Below are 21,530 nucleotides of genomic sequence, written 5' to 3'. Positions count from 1 at the left end.
TTTACTGTTCTTGCCAAATGTGCCTTCTGTAAATATTTGGTATGTTAACTTTTCAAAAGTCTTTCAACACTTCACATTTGAAATTCGGGAGTTTTGTGGATCACAAATGCAACGTCTAGGCCTTGTGTTAATTAGTTTTTGTAAACTGCTGCTGTCAGTGGGTCAGTCTGCAAGTGGTTTAAGAGCCTCCTGTGCACTGGGAAAATGCTTCTGATTGTGTGTCGCCCTGTACCATAAGAATTCACATCAGTAGCTACTAACTGGCAAGAGAATGATGGAGATAAAAACCTGGTAGTTTTATAGCTTTTGACTTTGATGATGCGGTATTAGCTTGTGTTTTTTGTCTGCTGCTGCCCCACCATAATGCTTTCCATGTTCTTTAAGGGCCTGGGTGAAGCTCCGTTGAATTTTCTGTTCTAATGACACAGGCCAAATGTGTTACTGTAATAAAGCAGTATTTACACACACACACTGGGTTTCATGGAAAACGTACCGCTTGTCAGTTTATCATCAGAGCAAGATAGGAAGAAACAATGAAGCACACAGTGTTTCCAAACTTGATGTTTGCTTGCATGGTGGGGGAGCATTTTTAGTTCTATTAGTGTCCATGCCAGTCTGTTCTGGATTATCCTGCCATATATTCATTTGGTGAGTAAGTCTTCAAATTGTTATTCGCTTAGCTCCCCTTTTCTCTACAAAGTGATGGTTGGAAAATCTGAGGTGATGACACCAGAATGCAGAAGAACACTGACCAAAAAACAATTATGTGGGGTTTTCTTGGTTGGTTTAATGGGCACAGTCCATTGTATCTCTTTAAATTCCTCATATGGATTGAGAATAGGACAGTGTTGGCAACTATTCCCTCTAACTAAGCGTTCTGCAAAGCTTTCTGGTGCCCCTTCTGTACTTAAATTTCCTTTAAATACAAAGCCTGTGTTTGTTCTACCTACAGAATGCGCCAAAGTAACTTGCTTGGTTAAACTTATTTTAGATAGACAAATGCAGGATATAACTTTCTTTGTGTGAAAGTGCTTTGTGTTTGATTACATTGAAGTTACTGTTTGTTTTAAAAACTGACTGTATTTAAAACAGAAACTTTCTTTTGTATGTAGTGCTTGTAATCTGATCATTATAACATTTTGAATGTTTCCAAACTCATCAATGGCTGAAATGTTAAAATGTTAAGTCAAGAAATGCAATTACAGGGTGACATTTTTCAGAGTCTCACTTGGGGCAAGTCTCTCATAAATGACATTCTCTGGCCTGCAAACTGTTTACACACAGAGACACATTGGAAAATGTGTTGTTTTCCTGCAGCTCAGGGCCTTTAAATATTTTTTCATTTAAAATTCTTTGGGTAGAACTTTCACTTGCAGTACAACTAAATGAACACATAGATATGGCTACATGTTTACAGACCAGTAACCAGTAGGGAGAAAACAGATATCATTATGTTCAGGTGGAAAGAATCCTTATTAATCATGTGAGAATACCCTGCTATTTTTAATGTCCAAAGCACTTTTTTTCTTTTCTTTCTTCTTTTTCTGAGATGCAGAAAATATGGCAATGCAAGCTTAATACAAGTTTGTTTTAATATATTGACATTTCTTATTTTTATTAAGCAACTTTCTGGTTAATTTGTTAATAATCAAGTTTATACGGTAAACATAGTTTTTCCTCTGTTGATAGAACAGAAATAGTATGGTGACTTCATGTGCCCATGCTATTTCCACAGGTGAGGAAGGGGGCATAGGCCATCTGAAATCCTCCTTGCGTGACAAATTTGGGTGAAGCCCCCACCTTCATTAGCTTTCCAGGATGACATTGCTTTCTGTTACACTTTGACAGTGTTATTTCCATTAGACTTCTATTTTTAGTTGACAGAACTTGCACGGTGTTCAAACTGGGTTAATTCTGATGAGGCTTTGAGCCAGGAGGAAGTGAAATTTGTTTTGTCATGCAAAGAGGATCGAAAATAAAAACTGTTTAAACAAGTAAAAAGCAGCTGATAACCTTGCAAGAGGGAGCTGTTAAGCAAGAGCGGAGTGGTTTCAAAAAGCTACTATTTATTGCAGTGTTTGTGAAAGCACTTCTGGCAGTCTAACCACAAGTTCTTTTTTGAAGAAATGAGTTGTGATTTGTGTACTTAATCTCAGTTAATTATTCTTCATAACTGAGCAGCAAAAGGTGAGTAATGGAGTATAAAAACTTAAGAAATGCAAGTTCTGTGATGAAGGTGCGAAGTGTTTGTAGTAAAGTCAATTATGTTTTACAGCAAAATAACTTTTGTGTTCCTGTTTTCTTTGCAAGATCCTGCAATGCGATACAAATTCATCATCTTTAGGATGACTTTTAGCAAACATTTGTGAGGTAAAAACCCTCATGTATGATGTGCTGGCCACAAATCCAGTGTAGAAGTAAATTCTCCGGTGAGCACCTTACTGGTTTTTTTTATACCAGGACACCAAAAGGTGTGTGGTGAAACCTGCTGATTTCAGGAGTGCTTCTTGTTACCAGCTATAAGTGCGAGTACTTTTTGTGTTGTTAAAGAACCTGAAAGTGTCGTGTCTGTTGGAGCAGGTGGCAGTGTGGTTTGCAGATGCTGAAGCAGTCACAGTCAGGTCTGGAATAAGACAAGCGCGGGCCGGGTCCCTTCGGCAGCCCGCCCGCGGCCGGCGGCTTCGCTTCGTGCAACGTCTTGGTCTTTGCACCCCGGGATCCCGAACCCCAGCAGCCGGGGGAGGCCGCGCCGGTGCGGTGGGGCGGCCCGGCTCCGCAGGGGCCACCGCCGGCTCCCCGAGCCGCTGGCGGCGCCCGCAGGCGGCGTGGCAGGGGCTACCCCGGGCTCGCGCCGCAGAGGGTGCTCCGGTTCCTGGCCAAGTAGCACCGAGGGAGGTGTCACTCCGGGGTTCCGGACACACGGGGGTGTGCGCCCATCGGATGGGGACGCGCCCATCAGATGGGGACGCGCCCAGGCGCGGCACCCCCCGGCGGCCGGGCGGGCCCGTGGTTCCGCGAAGCCGCCGTCGCCCGTTTGGCGCTTCCCGGCGGCCGGCTCCGCTGCCGCGCGGGGGCGGTGGGGCGCGTGCTGCCGCCGCCGCGGCCCGGTCCTCCCGCCGCTGGGCACGGCGCTTGCCCGCCCCCACCGTGCGGCCGGGGTCCGTGCGGCCGGGCGGCGGCAGGCGCCGGCTGGGGGGCGCGCTTGGGGCAGGGCCGCGGGGCAGCGGGTGGCCGCCGGCCCCCTCACCGCCTGGTCTCCTCGCGGTAAACGGCCTGGGACGTGCAGGTGTCTCATGGGGCTCCTCGGTCTGGGGGCTGCTTTTCCCAGGGCAGTAACGTGTGCGGGACCCCTCCGGCCGCGGGAAGGGCGCCGCGCCATCCCGTGAGGGCTCCCCCGCCGCGCCCGCCGCCTCACAGGAGGACAACGGGCGCGCAGGTGTTGGTGCAGTTGGGTGCGGTGGGTTTCTTTCAGGCCTCTTACAGGGTCCAGAACTAATAAAATCTGTCAAGAAACCGAGTACTTGTGAGAACAGTTAGGCGGGAGCGGGGGGGGCCCTGGCCCCCTGGCCGGGCCGGTCTGTGCGGGAGCTGTGGTGGCCCCGGCCGCCATCACGGGGGGGAGGGGCGCGCAGGTGTTGGTGCTCAGAGGGGCAAGCTCGGAGCTAGGGCCGGGGGCGCTGCCCCCCCTGCCTTTGGCTGTCAGGGTTAAACGGGAGTTTTATAATAATCTAAAAAAACTTTAGGGGCCTTTACAGAACAGGCTTTACCAGTTTGTTAAAGCTCTGGTTTTCTTGGCGGTACTAGCATGGAGTTTTCAGGTGTCATTTAACACACCTGTTGTGTGCTAGGCAGTATTTTTGATTAAATGCATTTTGCGAACTTGAGTATAATACACATTAAAATGGATTCATGCTTTTTGCAGACTTACTGCTGGTGTCAATCTCCTATGTGTCATTGAAGTAGTGTGTTTGCAGCACACATGCCTGATTTTCTTCAATACATTAAGATTATCTAGGACAGCACTGTTTCTCGTGGAAATTTCATCATGGAAATTTCTCTTTGGAGGTTCTTCGCCTGCTTTGAGGGTTTTGGGGGAGGTAGGAAAGAGATGCTTGAAAGATGTTGATCTTGGTTTTTAGCCTTGGACTGAGTCCTGCGCTTACCAACCCACTGAAATGAGCCAAGTACACAGGATGCTAATGTTGTTGCTATGTTTTATCTTAAAGATTTGACTTCAGCATGCATTTAAGTGCCTGCAGCAAATCAGACATTTAATTTGTAACGTAGAAGTTTCAGTACAAAGGGCCCAAAATCTTAGATACTGAAATACTGAAAGAAAACTATTTGAAATATTTTTGACAAAAAAACCCTGGAGATTAGTTTGAGAATTTCTTTGTTCTTTGGTGTAAGCAGTTGTCAAGATTCAAGCAAGCTCAGGTTTATAAATTTTTTGAATGTGCTCATACACTAACAGTAAGATGTTTTTCTTCCTTCTTATAAGTATAGTTTATTCCCTAAAAAATGGGAAGCTGCAAAGCTAGAACTTGGAATTAAAATGTAAATTTGATTATTTTAGAAAGTGTGATTTACAGATATAGCTGGAAAAGCAGAGCAAGATGATTTGAACAAAATGGAAAATTAGGTACTCTGTTCTCTTTCTCCAAGGCAAAGCCCAAATGCTTGAGCTTCTGTCTTCCAGGAGGCCTTTCCTGTACCTAAATGTGAGCCTGACTAGTGAGGTTCTTAATATGTTGACATGTAACCAATTCTGTAATTAATATTTTTATGTAAAAATTCACTGTATCTGTCATTTCACATGAATCTTCTGTCATTATTCGGTCCGTGGCTCACAGTGTTACTGCTGGCTGTTGATCCTCAGTTTGGTATCAGAAAGGGAGAGGCTCAGCTACACTCTGGTCCTGCTGATGTCTGAATCTGGATCTGTCCAGTTCTCAGACGCTGGGATCACTGGTGACTTCAGATGGAAACTTCTGCATAGGTGCTGCGCTGTTCTTACAGTCATTTGAATTTCTCTTAACTCTGCTCGAGTGTGTGTCGTGTGTCTGCATTTATTTGCTCCTTTACATTTAACAAGATTGCTTGTGCTTAAAATTAAGTGGATATATATAACTGCATTAGTGTAATATATTTGCAAATAGTAACTGTTGCTCCCACTTGAATCTTTTGAGAAAGTCTGCTAATCCTTAAAGAGAACCCTTCGCTGACTGAAATTGTGATTGAAATGCTGATGTCTGTAGGTCTTAAAGCTGTAAAACTTGATTTTTACTAAACACTGTGGCACCTTATAAAAAAGCTCACCTTATAAAAAAGTCCAGTTTTCGTAGGGTGATGCCTGTTGTGTAACCTCTTAGAAAGAAGCTGTCTTGCCTCCTCTAAGACATACATGCAGTGTTGTTGCAATAGTTCTGAGGCATCCCAGAATCTAGTGTTCTGCAGTCTTGTGAACAGGTTTGACATTTTTGGCCCATTCAGTCAGACCCTGCAATGTTTCAGGGACTTTGGGCACAGACTATCTCTCAGCATAGTTCATACAACCTTTCCTGGCCATCCTCTTCCTTAAAGTCCCATCCTTCCGGGAAAGGAGTTGCCTGTGACCTGCATGACTTATTCTGGGTGAAAATTGAAAATTTAACAGAAAGAGCAAATTTGGTTGGTTGTTTTCTTTGTTGTTTTTTGTTTTTTTTTTTTAAATAAGAAACTGACCCACAGGTGCTCTAATGAAACTAGCTATTTGGAGATGAAAAGGTTTCTGAAAGAGCTTCTGGTGTTTGCATAGGGGATGAAATGACTAATGAAATGGGCTTGTTCCGAGAAAGCATTTAGATTTGAGCATATGCTTAATTTTTGGGGTGTGCTTATGCTTAAAATTAAGCATCTATTTATGTACTCTGCTGACTCTGGGCATTGGTGCCATACCTGAGGTTAACATAAACTAAGTGGAAAACTCACTATAAAGTGTCAAATTCATTATTTTGATTAATGAGCTGCAAATGCTCAGCACAGAAACACTACTTGTAACTTGTTGGTGTTGGGCCATGTGGTTCTTACAAGAATCAAGGCAGAAATTCCCTCTTAATTCCAATTTTGATATTCCCAGTGAATTCAGTATAAGTTTTGTGCTTTTAAGTTATTTCGCAACAGCTGTGTGAAATATGTTAAAATATCTTACTGTATAAACAGTTAAAAGTCAGACTATGGTGGAGAATGGGCAGTAGTAATGATTGAAGAAAGGAATTGTCACAATATAGCAATGTGATATATATAATATATATATATAATATATATATATAAATATATAATATATATAAAAATATAGTAAATTCACCATGTTTTTATATTCATGCCCAGCTATTAACTTACCTGCTTCTATCCATACTGCTGATAGTAGACCAAGAGCTGAATGACTGCACTATAGTATATGGAGCATGTACTATGCCTGGATGAGCTGTAATCTTAAAATGAAAAATAAGAACAAATACAAGACTGAATAACTCAGCAGAATAAAAATGGTAAAGCCCGCAAGCTGCAAGATTTCCACAGTGAAACCTCTGAATCAGTTTCAAAATTAGAATACTCTGAAAAATATTCTAATATTTTTCTAATAATAATTTTCTAATAATGAAGAAGGCTTTCTCAGTTACCACTATAGGTTGATCATAGGAAATCAAAGCCACTGTATGGAATCTGTAAGATTTGTTTTTCAAATTCAGTATCAGACCTGAGCTGTCCCGGAGTTTGGCATTTGGTAGATCTGGGATTTTGATAGAGGGGGCCCAGCTTTCATCATGGAATATTTTATTAACTCTTTAGACTTGACTTGCTCTCTCTCATCTTCTTTGCTCATTGATACATGCAAAGCACATGTGAGAAGTTGCTTTCCATTTAAGTGAAATTCATAAGCATTTTGAACTGAGCAAATGTTACCTGATGGAGAAAGTAAGTTCAGGCAAGAGGCTGTGAAATGCAAGCTTAGTGGGGGAGAGTAACTGGTGACTGGGGGTGTTACCCATGATTTCTATTTGTGAATCTGTTTTGAAGTAAATGGTAGCTCAGGATAAACCAGGGAGGCTTACAGCAGGAGAAAATAATTTTTTGCCTGTCCACAGCAGCTTTCTTCAGAAGGTCTTGGCGTGCAAGTGTAACAGAGTTTTGACAGTGCTTCCGTGGCGTAGGTGATCATCAGTCCTGTATGTGTGAAGAGTAAACATGGCCATAGGCTGCCAGAGAAGGCGTGTGATGAGAACCCCAGTTCTAGAGGAATGAGTCAGTAGAACAGGAGGTAGATGGTGTATCTCCCTCACGCAGGAGCAGAGGGTTCAGTGGACCCTGGAAGACCTATGTCTGATGTGCTGTAAAACTGATTGTTGTCAGAAGGACTGTAGTTTAGTGGTTTTGTGTGTTACTAACGCACAATTTCACCCATCTTAGGTTTGGGACTTTGGCTGAAGGGATGGGCTACCTCCCATGAACTTGCTTGCTCTGAGTGGATACACCTTGGTTTTAGCCCCAAAGCTTTTGCTTTCATCTGGTGTAATTTTTGATTGATTAATCATCAAGGAATGATTGCTAAGGTGATTTATTTAAGTTATAAGTTATTTATTTAAAACATACTGCACAGGATTGTTCTGAGTATTTGTGATGTTGTGACGGTCTATGCTTGATTTCTTTTCCTTGCAGTTTTGTGGAATTTCTAACAGGTTAACTTCTGTCTCTTTCTTGCAAAAAGGCTGACATGTGGTTAGAGAGTGGATAAACGTTTGTGTGTGTCTCTCTCCCGCTTACTACACACGCACACCCTCCCCTCTGCAGGCTGCCCTGCCAGAGCCCCTCCTCTGGCTGGAAAAGGGGAGTTGAAATAGTGAGCTCCGGCTTTGTGAAGGGAATGTGCTTTCACTGCCTGGCTCAGAGGTGGCTTTGAGAGGAGAACTGATGTGGTTTTGTCAACTTCTGGGCTGAGGAGGTGATTTTGATGGCCATGGGGCTGTGCGCCATCGTATTATTCTGTGCTGTTGTGGCAGGAGCCTCAGGCAGTAAGTAGAAGAATTTTTTTTCCTCTGCTAAGGTTGATCTCTCTCAATGCGAAATACTTTCCTAAGGGTGATCTCACTAGAAAAACTGCTGAGATGCTGTAAATTATGTTACAACTTACACGTTTGCAGTAGTTCTTGTAGCAATTTTGGTTTGGCTTTCAGTGTAGTGTAGCAGTTTGTTTTATGGAGCTCTCTGGGCAGTGCTGCAGGTGGGAGGGCACCCTACCTATAAGCAGTGCAGTTAAATAGTGCATCTTCCTTCAGCATTACCAGGGAAAGCAACAGAAACAGTGAGATTGTGCCAGGCAGTTCCTTATCTCACCTGAAAATAGCATGTTAGTATCATGTTGTAAAATTGTGCTCACTTTGCTATTTGGCGGATGAAGGATTCTGAAAAGTGTGAACAAGGTCATGATACATCAGTGATGTGGTCCTTTGTTACTCTTGTCAACTGAAAAGAGATAAGTGCATGCTGTTTCTAAAACCAAAATAAATTATGGAAGAAAATTTAGAACTAAAAAAGAGCAAAGCAAAGAGCAGAAACTCTTAATTTAGGCATCTTAACAGGGTTAACAAAGAGCCTGGCTGTCCAGGGTGCTCAGCCTACCCCGCTGTTTGTCTGTCATAAGCATGTTTAAAAATTCTGAGCACAGCATTCAAGTATCCACACTGGAGCTGAGAAAACTCTTAAATCTGGTCCTGGAGAGATGTGCTCAACATCTTAAAAATCTGATGCTGCATAACAGAGATGAATTTTCCAAATTTGCCTTAACATATTTGTTTTAAGGTTCTTGAATAAGCTGCACTGGTTCTTTCATTAAAAGCCATTAATCTAACACTACCTTGTCCCACTGTTTAAAAGAAAAGGGTGAGCTAGATACCCCTTTTCTTGCCTGATCCACTAGATACTTAGGAATGATTTTTTCACCCCAAGGAAACAGAAGCATATTTCTTTCTCTCCAAATGTGGTGTGTTTGGAATGTTGAAATTGGTGCGTATGTTTTATGTATACATAGGTATATTTATAAAAATTAATAGTTGAATGATAATTCTCATATGTTACATGACCTGGCGTCTCTATGCTAGCAAGTTTTTAAGTTTTGCAGATACCTAGTTTTGCAGTAGATCAAGTTGGCTTGAAAATAACATGTTATTCATACTTTTTAAAGGTAATATCTGAAGTTCCATACAGAGAATTAGTTCTGCAGAATAAAAAGCAGCATTTCTTTGGAGGAAATTATAAATGTGGGGGTAACACCTTTTAAAGAAAAATGTAATTCTACTCTCCAGAATCTTAAAATTTAACTTGAGAATAAAAATGTATATAAGCTTGAGTGGGTGCTGAAGAAACAAATACTTTCTTGGTTGTTTTTTTTTTTTCCAAAACTGGTGAATTCCCTTCTTTCCTCTTGCCAATAATTTTGACATTTCAAAAAAAGGGATTAAGAGAAGGGAAAATACGGTTCCAATAAGTGATATAGATGTAGAATTTTAACTGTTATAGTTTGACAAGAACATTTCCTTCTGGCATATAGCATATGTAAAACATCCAAAAGCACACAACCGGAATAAAGAGCCTCTTTTAACTTCTGTCTCCAGTGGGAGACAAAGCTGAGGAACACAGGGATGTTAGTTACCCCTTAACAGGGAGGATCATTAACATATAGTGTAGCATTAGAGCTTGAGGGCCGTTATACTTACTATCGAACTGCCTGTGGGAGTTTTAAGACAGATTTATCACTAATGGCAAGTTAGGGCTGAATGCTTTTAATACTAATTAAATCATGTGATATGTGATTTATTAATAAAGTAGCATTTTCTTTCACTATGGTACATACAAGTGCCATGTATTGAAGCGCAGCAGATCTGCGTATTTGATTTTGGCTGTTCCTGGTGTATCACTGGAGTGCATATGGGCAGCTGGGATCTGGCTGATTTTGCCATGTACACGTTCCTATCAGTCTCTAGGACTTGAGGTAACTTGCTGAGTTGAGTGCCATGGAGTGTTAGCAGTGCAGGATCGGGTCCTGGAACGTGCATCTCAGATGTGTCCATCATGGGGCTCTTCTCTCTCAAAACTCCTGTAATTCAGCTCAAGTTTATCACAGAGGTTCTCAAGAGATTGGGATCCATAGGCCAGTCTTCAACATAGTACCTGTGTATTTGCCAGAGATGAAAGCAATCTGCAATGATTTTGTTTTGTTTGCTGAAGCATATTTTGTATCGGTCTAGCCCTTGGAGTGCCCAGTCATCATGCTTGTGGAGACAGTCACAGTGGTGCAGAGCAATTAGATACCCTAAAATTTTCACTGTTGTTTAACTTCTCTGTGAAAACAGAATTTTTGTTCCAGTTTTGCCAGGCCAAATAAGCTAAATTCAAGCTAAATTCAGCATCAGAGCATTAGAATGAGAGTCTTACTAGCTTACTGTGCAGTGGTGTGTGCACAGAGCAAAGAGAAGGAATAGAGGCTGTACACAGCAGCCCCAGCTGCTTCCCCTGGTCATGTCAATGCAAATCTCTAGCAATTCCATCTATGTGGTGTGTGTTCTGCATCTCCTTGAATTTGCTACCCTCCCAAAGTCTGAATGAAACTCATGTTGGAGAACAGGCTTTCCAGTGTTAAAAGATGTCTTAACCAACTCTTGAGCTGTGATGTTTTAAGTGTTTCTTACTGTGCTGGTGCTGGAGGAGTTTTTCTTGGGCAGTAAAGCTCGCTCTTGTTCTGCTTTAAATGATACTTAAGGTTTCTTGAATGCCATGTGCAGTAAAAATCTTAGCTAAGTAGAAAATTTCCCTAACTGCAATAAAGTTAAAAGCCTATGGATATGAAGAAGTATGATGTATAAAATGTGTATTTCTTTCCTGGATTAAGAACATGTTTTTTTTAATTTGCTTGGTAATCTGTGATATTGTTGCCTTTCCATACCTACATCAGTAAATACACTAAGGCATGTAATCCCTTCATGTATGTGCTTTTGTGGTGTAGATGTGTGGAAAGGGGCAAGAGCAAGTATACTTGGTAGCAAAACTCTCATGGATTTTTTTTTTTTTGAGGGCCATGCTTTGGTTTCAGTTATTTGATTGCAATTGAAAAGCAGCAAGTCTGACCTGAGTTACACAGAAATTTTCAGTGCTTTTCTGTCATCTTACCTGTCATTGCAGGATCCCTGGAGAGTTTAAGTTATGAAGCTTCCTGTTTTGCAGAGTGCGTAGGTAAGTAAAACAAGACTGTATTCAGACCTTGTATGTGATAAGGAAGGAGAGATTTGAAAACTTCATTCCCTGCAGCAGGGGTGTTGTGATCTTAGAAGTATGGTACTTATGTCTGAGTGATCAGCATTCGTGGAAGTAGTGAAGTTCCACTAAGCCTTCCCTGGGCCCAGATCTGCCTTAAGTTCACATGCTGTGAACTCAGAAAGCCCACAGATTTTATAGTTAAGCGACCTACTAAACCAGTGCAGGACAAAACCCAGCCACGTATGAATGTCTTTTTTTCTAGTACCCAGTGTTAGCTCCTTTCAAACAGGCATGAAGAAAGACTCCTCCTGCAGTAAGTAGGCATAAAACTTATGTCCTGTAAAGGAGCAGACAGGAAGGCAGGATGTTGAACTGAGCTGGAAAGGTTTGGTTGAATGGTTTGAGGTAGAGTTTATAACTTACCTTTCTGTTTACATTGCCAGCAGGTACTTGAATGTGCAGAAGTGCTTTTCAGCGTAACAGCAAGGGGAGCACTTCGATGTTCTGCTCCCCTTGCAAGGAGATCTTGCCCTAGTCTCTTAGCTGCCTACTCAGTGTGGATCAGAGACCCTTCATTTGTTCAACATTACTTCATCTCTGTGTGGCTTTGTCATTGAAAGCGCTGGAGTGTTGCAGTGCTGCTGTGAGGCAAAGAAAAAGGAGCTGTGTATTATGGGAGCCACAGTGGTAATTTTTTCTAGGTGGTGTCTTCTTCATCTGAGGGAAGGGAGGGTATTTTTTTGGATTTTCCCTCAGCTGCACTTCCGTGGTCCCAGTTAAGGTTGTACCATGTCTTATCTTTCAGGGACACTGTATTTGTAACAATCTCATACATGACAGCCACCCAAAGGTGTGGCATTGAAGGTATTATGACTCTGATCTCTCATCCTTTCAGGGTTAATTCTTATCACCTGGTCTAGAAGAGAATCTCCTCTGGTTAGAGGATCATGTAGCACACATGAAGGTGTCTGACATTATATTACTAGCAGACAGTGCTACCTATGGACACTTGCCAGGTGATTACAATGTCATTATACAAATTCAGATAATCTGTGTCTCCCTATGCTTTCTTTTCCTCAGCCTGGATCTTTTTGGGCAGGCTTTCAGAACCGATTTTTTTTTTTACTTAAAAACCACATCTTCATATGTGTAGCTCACAGCAGGGGCATGAAGAGCACTGAATGCATCAGCAGATCTTTTTCATCTTGCTGTTACAAAGGTCCTGCTTTGCTGCTCTCTGAAAGGTGTCAAAAGAGCATCAGGCTGTAAATACATTCCATTCCTTTTCAGCTCTTGGAAGTTAGATGTCTGCCTTGATGGAAATTATGAGGTTATGTACATAGGAGAGGGGAATTATTTTCAGCTTCCATACAGGAGCTGTCGCTAGCATGCAAGGTGCTTTCAGAAACCCAGTTCTTTCAGTTGTAAGTCCAAGTGGGAAGGGAACATTCTTGAATATACAACTCCTTGTTTAGCTGGTTTGTGGCAAAAAGAAAAAAAATGGAGGTATGTGTAATAAAGTAAAAAAAATGTATGTTTTTTATTTCCTAGGACATAGTGCATCATACTTCCCCAAACGAGCTAGATACAGCTATAGGTATTCAGCAGTCACCAGCACGTTCCTGCAGGGAAGTATTTACAAAAGCAGTGGCATCTCTCTGGAGAGCACAGTGATTATTGAAGTACTGGGGAATTGCCAGATGGTTTTGAAAGTGAGTATTGTCATAATCATCTGAGCGATTGGGATGAGCTGACTTGGAACCGTATCTTTCTTTGGTATTACTGCTAGATTTAACACAAAAGCCAGTTCAGTTCTGGGTCTCATAATTAGAGTTGCAGAATTGCTTTGGTGTGACATGTCTTCAAATTAAGTACTTGCCAGTTTTAAAGGGCAGATTAAACAAATCATTGCTTTCTTTCCTAAGTGGCATGACAGTTTTACTGTTTTGTCACATGAAGTGCAGAACTGGAGATGAAGCTAGTCCGTTTGAAAGGAACTTTTTTTTTTTTTTTAAGCACTTTCATATCTGTAGCAATAATCTAAAAATAGCAAACATTTTAAAGAGAACTTTAGAAATTGCATGATGCACTGGATTGGTGCCATTCCTAGCGTAGTGTAAAATTCAGTCTTGTAACACTCCATTGATCTCAACAGACCTCTCTCAGTGACAGGAGCAAAAGACCTTTTCCTGAGCCCTGCAGTAGACCAGTTTGAGAACGACAGTGCTTTAGCAGGGAGACCATGGAAAATAAACCTCTCATCTGTCTTGATTTTCCTTCAGGTTAACAGAGGGGATAATTCACGGGGTCTGTGGAGGGTTGACATGTGTACTATATACACATATACATGAGGTCAAAGAAGAATAGGATAATTATCCCTGTCCTAATATGGCCATATGGATAAAATTAACTGGCCAGTCCTAATATGGCCATATGGATAAAATTAACTGGTCAGTGGTCCAGTGATTTTACATGAAAAATAAGAATTGGGTACTGTCTTCAGATTGAATCACTCTCTGCTGTCTTGCAATATCAGTGGCTGTATTCACCAACTTCTAGCTCTTTACTTTAATTTGAGGCCTCCTAAGATATGCAAAACAATATGTAGTTGAATGCTTGTCTTTTTAAAAAAGTAAGAAAGTAGAATACATTAAGAAAAAAAAATAACTAATGGTTACAGTCTATGCTGTACTTGAAAGGGGGCAGAGTGCCACCACTTTTGATCTACCATTTGAGAACAGTTCTTCCTTACCACAACCAAGCAAATTACAAGTGCTTTAGGAAGTTCCATGATGAATTTAAGTATGCATTTTATTCTCTGAATTCAGTAAAAGTAAGCTATGAAATTGCTGCAGAATACCGAGAACTTTACCAGGTATAGTCTCAAGAGCCAACTCAGGTAAGTAGTTATTTTGCTTCTCAACTGGAATAGAAAGGTCTTGCATTTATCCAGGCTCCTGCTTTACCCCAGAGTAGGTGATTTCTTCTGCCTTGAAAATGAAGGGGACATAATAGTGCCATATAAAATGTATTTAATAGTGAGTGAAACTTCTTGGTAGAAGAAATTTCTGGAAACCATCTCAGATATGCAACCTGAAGATGTGGCTATCGTTGTTGCTTGCAACACTGAGCCTTTTTTCATAGTCTGTGACATTCTGTGTAGATACACTTACGTGATAAAGTCCGCAAGTTCCTATTGACGATATTTGTTGTTCTATAATCTTTGCTTCTAGGTGCAAGATGTACAGATTAAGAAAAGGCTTAGATCCAGAGAGGAGCCTTTGAAGGAAATGGACAGTCTAAGGTAGAAAAACTTGTGATCTGGTCTGGTTCGTGTTTTTTTGAAGCTATATGGCTTAGCAGTGGCTTGACTAGACATTGTTCAGACTGTTTTCATACTCTTTAGTTTTAGCTGTGTTTGTTTTGTTGTTTTTTTGAGTTTTTTTAAAAAAAGTAAAGAACAAGATTTGAGCACCATCAGCAAAATGAGAAGCATTTGGTCCAAAAAGGTTTTTTTAACTTAATTTTCATCCCTTTTTATGTAAGAACATTGGAAGAGTAGACAATTAAAATTATTCCAGGTACAAATTATCAGACTTGTAGCTGGCTAGCAGTGTGTACAGATTGCTGACTAGTTCTCCAAGTTGCAGAAGTTACTTGTGCAAACTCTTGAGTTTTGATTTACATTTCTGAAGTTTTTGATTTGAATGATTCTCACAATGCAAAACATTGGGGTTTTTCTTCTGGGATATTTAAAGTGCATTTATTCATCTAATGTAATTTTCTTTGGTTTATGTTTTTGTTTTTAGTATCTCATTCATGACGTGTCAGTGTGTTTCCTTCTGACTTGCAAAGGTATAGAGGCTAGTGAAGATGCCCATACAAAAAGGTGTCTTCAAACTGTGAAAGTCTGGTATTTTCCCAGAGAGCTGGTGCTTATGTCATCAAAAAAAAAGCAGCTCTGTTATCTGATTAAGTTTAGTCTTGTAATCTTCCTCTTTGTCCTGGCACTTGGATTCTCAGCTTTTAAACAACACTGAGAGCTGAGGTAATTGACTCAATTCAAAGGGTCAAAAAGAGCAAGTTTGGAGTAAATGCATTGCTTTTTATATTCATCAGGAAGAACTTTGTGTTCCACAGTGTGGGTAGTGGTATCAGAGTTCAAATCGGAGTACAAGCCCATTTTCTTCTATGAAGTTATTTGTAGGATTTTCATAGAGGTAAAAGCAGTTGTCTTGTTCTTTGCAGAGAAGCCAAACCATAGAGGTAGCAAAGAAAGCATTCAGTGAAGCTTGACTATTGAAAGTAATTATTCAGATGAGTGAACCTTATTAGCATGTGCCTCAGCCAATTGTGAATATGCAGTGGTCTAGCTTGTCCTCTGAACATGCATGTAATTTCCACAGATAGCAGCAAAAGCAACCACAGTTGTCTAGGAGTTCAGAAACTCTTATCCCACACACACTGTCTCTTATTTGGAAAGACTTTATCCAGGTGTTGGTGCATTAAAAATTTTTCTCTTACATCGTCTTTGTGATCTAGTTGATTAGATGAACAGTTAGTTCCACAGTTAATGTGCTGGTGAACTGTGTATCTCCATGTATGGCAGCTGTTGACTGGGCTACTGTAGAATTCTTTCTTTGGATTGTTTATTTTTCCCCATTTAGATGGTAAATATATTATTAATTTGGAGTGAAGATAAAGGTTAAAAAGTGATCTCTTGCAAAAGTAGGAGATGCTGTACTCTTAATCTGGGTTAGCAAAAGCAGTCAGGGAGTGGACTGACAACAGACTGGGAGATAACTTTGGGATAGAGCCCAGCTATGTACACCTAACAGAGCAGGAAGATGTTGGGAAAGCAGTTGTTCTGTATATCACAGCTGAAGAGGAATGATAAAGAGTACATGCAGTTACTTGCAACTGAGACACGCTTACCAATGCTAAATGCTAAACGCTAAACCTGAAATGGAATTTCTCTCTTACATTAAGGAGTCATTGCCAATTGTTAAGTATAATTGCTTGTAAAGAATTTACCAGGAGTCGACTTTATTGTTACAGTTGTGTCAAAGATGCTGTGATTATCTTGATAGGGTTTTTTTTTGTTTTGTTTCGGTTTTTTTTAAGGGCTCTTGGGATCAGGGTGAATTCATAAAGAGTAGAGGCTTGCTATAAAGAAGAGAGATGCAGAATAAGACAGATCTCTTGTGAAGGAACAATTCTGCTCAGAAGATCTGAGTCTAATGTCATGAACAGACTTGTAGCCACTGTTTGAAGGAAGAAACTATAAACTGTTTTATTGCAGGGAAATACTAGAACAGCACCCTCTTCATTTTTCTTTCCATGATGGGAAAGTTCTGGAGCTCTGTCCTGTGAGGAGTGAACAGACCTGGGCACTGAACATAAAGCGAGGCATTCTCAGTGTCCTACAGACATCACAATCATCCACTGCTAGTGCAGTTGTGGAAGAGGTGAGACCATTGGTAGAATCATGCTCTAGGGTAGCTGTTAACCTTTGTACATGTTAAGTCTATTTCCTTTGTAAATAACTAAAGCTTTTTGCCACTTGGTGACTGGTCAACATCCAGGGGTGGTCGTCTGATTGCTTTTTGTAGTGACTATTATGAAATTATAATTTGCATTCTTGTTGAGGGTTAGAATCCACTACTTGGTTACCTGAGGAAAAGCTGTGTATCGCAGAGTTCTATGAGGAGTTGTAACACAAGATCTTGCACTTTACCTGTTCTCAGGGGAAAATACAGTATTCATTATTCATGATTATTTGTCATGACTTTTTTCATTAATTTCAGGAAGCTTTAAGGTCAGGCTTCTTGGAGCCCTTTACTATTTATTTTTTTAAAAAAATTAATACTTAAGCTCAAGTTCTGCTGTATTACACTGAAACAATAGTCTAGGGTACCCCAGTGTTGTCCATGTGTTTCCATGAGTGCAGCTGAGGTACCTCAATGGCTACACTTCTGTTATGAAGAGCAGACTCTAGGCTGATCTTCAGCATGATGTGCACTACCTCATTCTCATGCTATTGCTACATATGAGTGTTTAAATAGATGTTCTGCAATAAGGTTTGGGACACCCATATGTAATTACATTTCTTCTGAGCAGAAATGCTCTTCTGAGATAATGCTTCCCTGCAGACCCGCAAAACCTGAAATGAAAAATGATACATCTGATTCAGAGTAACACAGAGAAGTTAAAACAACAAACCCTGGTTATTATAAAGTTTGACCAAGGTCTTAAAATGATTTACCTTTCCATGGCTTTTGTGTCCTGCATGGGAGTATTTAGGTCTCTGATGCATTGTTATTGCAACAAAGCAATTATTAAAATTAATTGTAATAGCCCATAATAGCTGCTTGTGTTGTATGTGTGATTCAGCACTGTGTGTTTGTTACTAGGTGGATGTTCTGGGAATATGTCCAACCAGGTATCAGCAAAAAGGTCCTTTCCTTGTCAAGACAAGGGACTTAAATCTCTGCTCTCATCGATATTCTGGTTTTACTTCTGTGCAGTCTGTTGTTCTTCCTCATATGTCGGTAAGTGTTGGGGAATGACACTGATTTTTCCACAGAACCTTTTAATTTCTTTGAAGAGTCATAATGTCAATGAAAACATTTTTGAATAGTCATTTGTGCTCAATTATATTAGTTGCATTTGCCCAAACTTGAGTCCTTATCAAAGAAACAATGAATATTATTGCCCTGTAATGTTTGTTATTCACAGAATTTGTTTTTAATGGGAATTTGCATTGTGGTTGATGAACATTATGATACAAATGCAAGAGGTTGTTAGGTACCTGAATTCAACTCTGGGAATGTTACAGTTACAGTGGTAAATTGAAAGTAGATCATGAAAGAGAGGAATAGAGACATGTGGATATGGAAAATACATTACGCAAAGAAGATTGTTACTTGCAGAAAACTCTGGAAAAAGAGAATCTTTTCTAAAAGACAGACTTAGAGCTTTCCACTGTTCATGGCAAAAAAAAAAAAAAAAGGTCAATATTTCTGTCTTGCACTGTTTTTATTAGGTGAGGTGTAGTACTTGTTTCTTGTATTGTACTACCAACCTTTTGCTTTTCTCAGCTCTGCTGACCAAATAGGTCAGCTTAACACTGATGCTTTGTGAACTGAAATGAATTGAGACCTTCTGATACTGAAAGGTAGTAGCAGTTGCATTTCAGTGATGGAAAAATTAGACTTAAATAAAGAGTGTATTAACCTCCACAGGCTGAGCACTGTCAAAGGTCTAGACAAGAGACTTTACACTTAGCACAGAACTGGAATCCGCTGTGAAGCTGGGAGAGAAAGGATTGGGCAGGCTGACATAGGTCATTGAGACTTTACGTGAAGTATCTGTTCTTCTCAGTCTGAGCAGCAGATCCTGTCATCCAAACTGGAATGTGTTCAGAGCATTCAGGATGGAATCCTGGTGGAGGCCAAATGTTCTGAGTCCAACCTTGTTACACTGTTCTCTCAGAAGGGCAGCGGGGCAAAGACGCAGACAGAGTCTTCACTGAAACTCTTTCAAGTGGAAACAGAGACACTGTACAGAAAAGGTAACATGATGTTTCTGCTAAAAGAAATTAAATTTATTTCCTGGAACAAATCTTGGGACTGTGTCTTCCCTGTGAGAATTTGTTGCACCTGATATTTCCTTTAATATATTAAGCAATGTGAAAGTGGATGTTTTTACAGGCTGGGCTACTGAGAGCTCTTCCTTCTTTGGGAGTTGGGGCCTGCTGTAGTGAAGCTGGCTGGGTCTCCAAAAGTGATCGATTTCCATAATGTCCAATTCCTTTTTACCTACTTCACATAACTAGCCCCCTTATACACAGAGCACCAGCCTTCCTGTGCCTGTGAACAATTCCTATTTTGTGTACAAATGGAGCCTATGTAGTTGCAAGTCCTAATGGAACTAAGGACTGTCTGAGAACTGTATTAATTTTTGCTCTGTCTTTGCTCTGTGTGCTTCTCCTTAGGAGAGTGATTTTACTGAAATCAGTGGGAGGGTTGCTTGAGGAAAGATTTTAAAGTTGAGCTCTAATTGATGAGAAACACTTTGTATTCATTTTTTTGTCTTTTAAAGAAATTCCAAATTTCCAGGACACTTTTTATTTATAGTTACGCCAACATAAGATGAGAAGATTCTTCCTCAGGCAGAGGTTAAGAGCTGAGCCATTTGTTTTTCTTGGCACCTAGGTCTCCTTTTGAGTTTTTGGGAGGTTGAAGTGTGAGAGGGAGTGATTTAATAAAATGGGAAAGGGTGATGAATGTGAAGTAGCAGGGCCATTGTAAGAGGCATATTGATGGAAAGTGGGACCTTTTTACCTGTGTATCTTCTTCGTCTTCTTTCTCTAACTCTCTTTCAGGTGATGCTTGTCTTAGGCCTTTATTTTGTTATGTTCTTAAATTCAACCTGACAGCAAGCATTCATATTCACGCCTTGGTTTTACCGAGACTAGAGGGATTCTTACATGTAGAAGTAAAGGCTCAGAGAGAAACCTTCCCCTGACATTTAGGGTTAAGCATAGCAAATGGCAAGCAACCACCAGATACCTGATTTTTCCTTACGTCTTTCCAGTGGATTCTGATCTGTATGTGACCAGCATGCTCTATGAAAGGGAAGAAGCTGAGAGGGAAGTCACTGGCGAGGAAGTGGCTGAACTAGTGTGGAAGCTTTGCTTAGCGCACAGTGCGAGTTTTGAGGTAAGTTTTTACATAAACCCTCTGTTTCCTTCTAAGGCCCTTTGTGGTCTGAGAGATCCCCTGCAAAGACAAGATGTGACTAGGAGAGCAGCAGTTTTTAAATACTGAAGCCTTCCATTATTTTGGCCATTTTTTAATGTGGAATTATAAAAAGATAAAATGCTTTGAAGTGTCATTTTCCTGTATAAACAGTAAATCAAACTGAAGAGTCAAAATGTAATATGGCCCCTGAATAATGAGCAAAAGCAATTTTGAACTGTATTCGAAATTAACCTGAAAGAAAATGTTCTGAATTCTTGTTTTGCTGTGGAAAAACAAACAAAATGTCTGGTTTGGGTTATCACTGACAGTTTTGATGCTTAATTGTAAAAACCATTTTCTACAGCTTTAATGTGGGATACTCCCCTTGGTAGTGCTGTTGTTTCCATGTTTGTTGGAGTTCTGTGGTCCTTCTCCTGTTGCTGCCTTACCCTCTCAAAACAGTTTGCACATGAAACCCTTGCCTCTGGATCTTGGCTGGTTGTTTCTGTTTGCTTCTGATGGATTCTAGTAATAACTATCCTGTTTTCTAGGGTGTTGCTTGGGTCCAGAGGGAATCTCTTCTCACCTAAATGATTTTCATTGGTCAATGCTGCTAAGATATGATGGAATATTCTGGTCATGTGGAACATGGAGTGGCTTAATTTTTTTTCTACAATGACCATCATTCTAGAGGACGGTCTGGTTGTCTCCTTAGTTTGCTTGGGTCTTTTGATTTTTGTTGATATTGGCAGCAGTTGGATCAGTTAGTATTTGTCACTGTCTTTGAAATGAAGATCCCTTTCTTCTGTGACATTTGGAGATGATCAAGAACACCTGTTATACACAATACAGAAGGATCGACAGGTGATGGTGCTTAATTGTTGCTGACCTGAGATGAGCTGAGAGCAGTAACTTAAAAGAGAGGGCACTTCATATCCCATTATTCTTCAGGTGGAGTGGTTCTTGCTAGTAGTGAAGTTCCCATACAGAACAGTGTGGGAAAATTTGTAAATATGAAAATAGAAGAGCACACTTTTTTTTTTTAAGTCATTCATGGTCAGGATATTACTAAAAAACAAATGTGGTCTAATGGGGCAAGCACTGAACTGGGCCTTGGTACCTCCATGAATTTGCCACTGATGAGTTTAGCCAGCTTATTCCTGATATATTCCCTGTCCTCTGATGTTCATGTCTTGTTAGATCGGTTGTACTTCGGAGCTAGGTTATTTCTTGTGCAGTAGCACTGTGTTCTGTCCTGTAAATGCACATAGGTACAAGTGATGTTAACATAAAGCCTCAGACCTAGCCTAGGAGAAGGCACTTCACCTTCCTTTGTCTAGGTTAAATCCCATGTCAGAGAACAAAAGCTCTGCCTGTTTCTTCCCTGGAGGGGACACAGGTATGGGAGATGGAGTACAGGCTTTATGGGGGCTGGAGAAGAGCGCACTGCTGGAATCCAGCTCTGCTGGCAGTGGTGCTTGTTTAGAAATTGCTGTA

At 40.6% G+C, this 21,530-nt stretch overlaps 1 protein-coding gene across 1 annotated transcript in view; it reads left to right on the top strand.

Annotated features, from left to right (window-relative positions):
• Nucleotides 1-3,235: 3,235 nt before the first annotated feature.
• LOC308063603 (uncharacterized protein) overlaps nt 3,236-21,530 on the top strand; it is a 109,460-nt gene continuing 91,165 nt past the window's right edge. The window contains exons 1-8 of the mRNA XM_080386787.1: nt 3,236-3,264; nt 11,215-11,265; nt 12,841-13,001; nt 14,523-14,593; nt 16,592-16,757; nt 17,703-17,840; nt 18,673-18,862; nt 19,888-20,012. Coding sequence (XP_080242913.1) covers nt 12,990-13,001; nt 14,523-14,593; nt 16,592-16,757; nt 17,703-17,840; nt 18,673-18,862; nt 19,888-20,012 — 702 coding nt within the window. The 5' untranslated portion in view covers nt 3,236-3,264; nt 11,215-11,265; nt 12,841-12,989. The remainder of the gene's footprint in view (nt 3,265-11,214; nt 11,266-12,840; nt 13,002-14,522; nt 14,594-16,591; nt 16,758-17,702; nt 17,841-18,672; nt 18,863-19,887; nt 20,013-21,530) is intronic.

This window comes from Falco punctatus, assembly GCF_963210335.1.
Source record: "Falco punctatus genome assembly, chromosome: 4".
NCBI lineage: Eukaryota > Metazoa > Chordata > Aves > Falconiformes > Falconidae > Falco > Falco punctatus.
The sequence above is the reverse complement of the archived record's forward strand: the minus strand, read 5'-3'. Positions and strand labels throughout refer to the sequence as shown.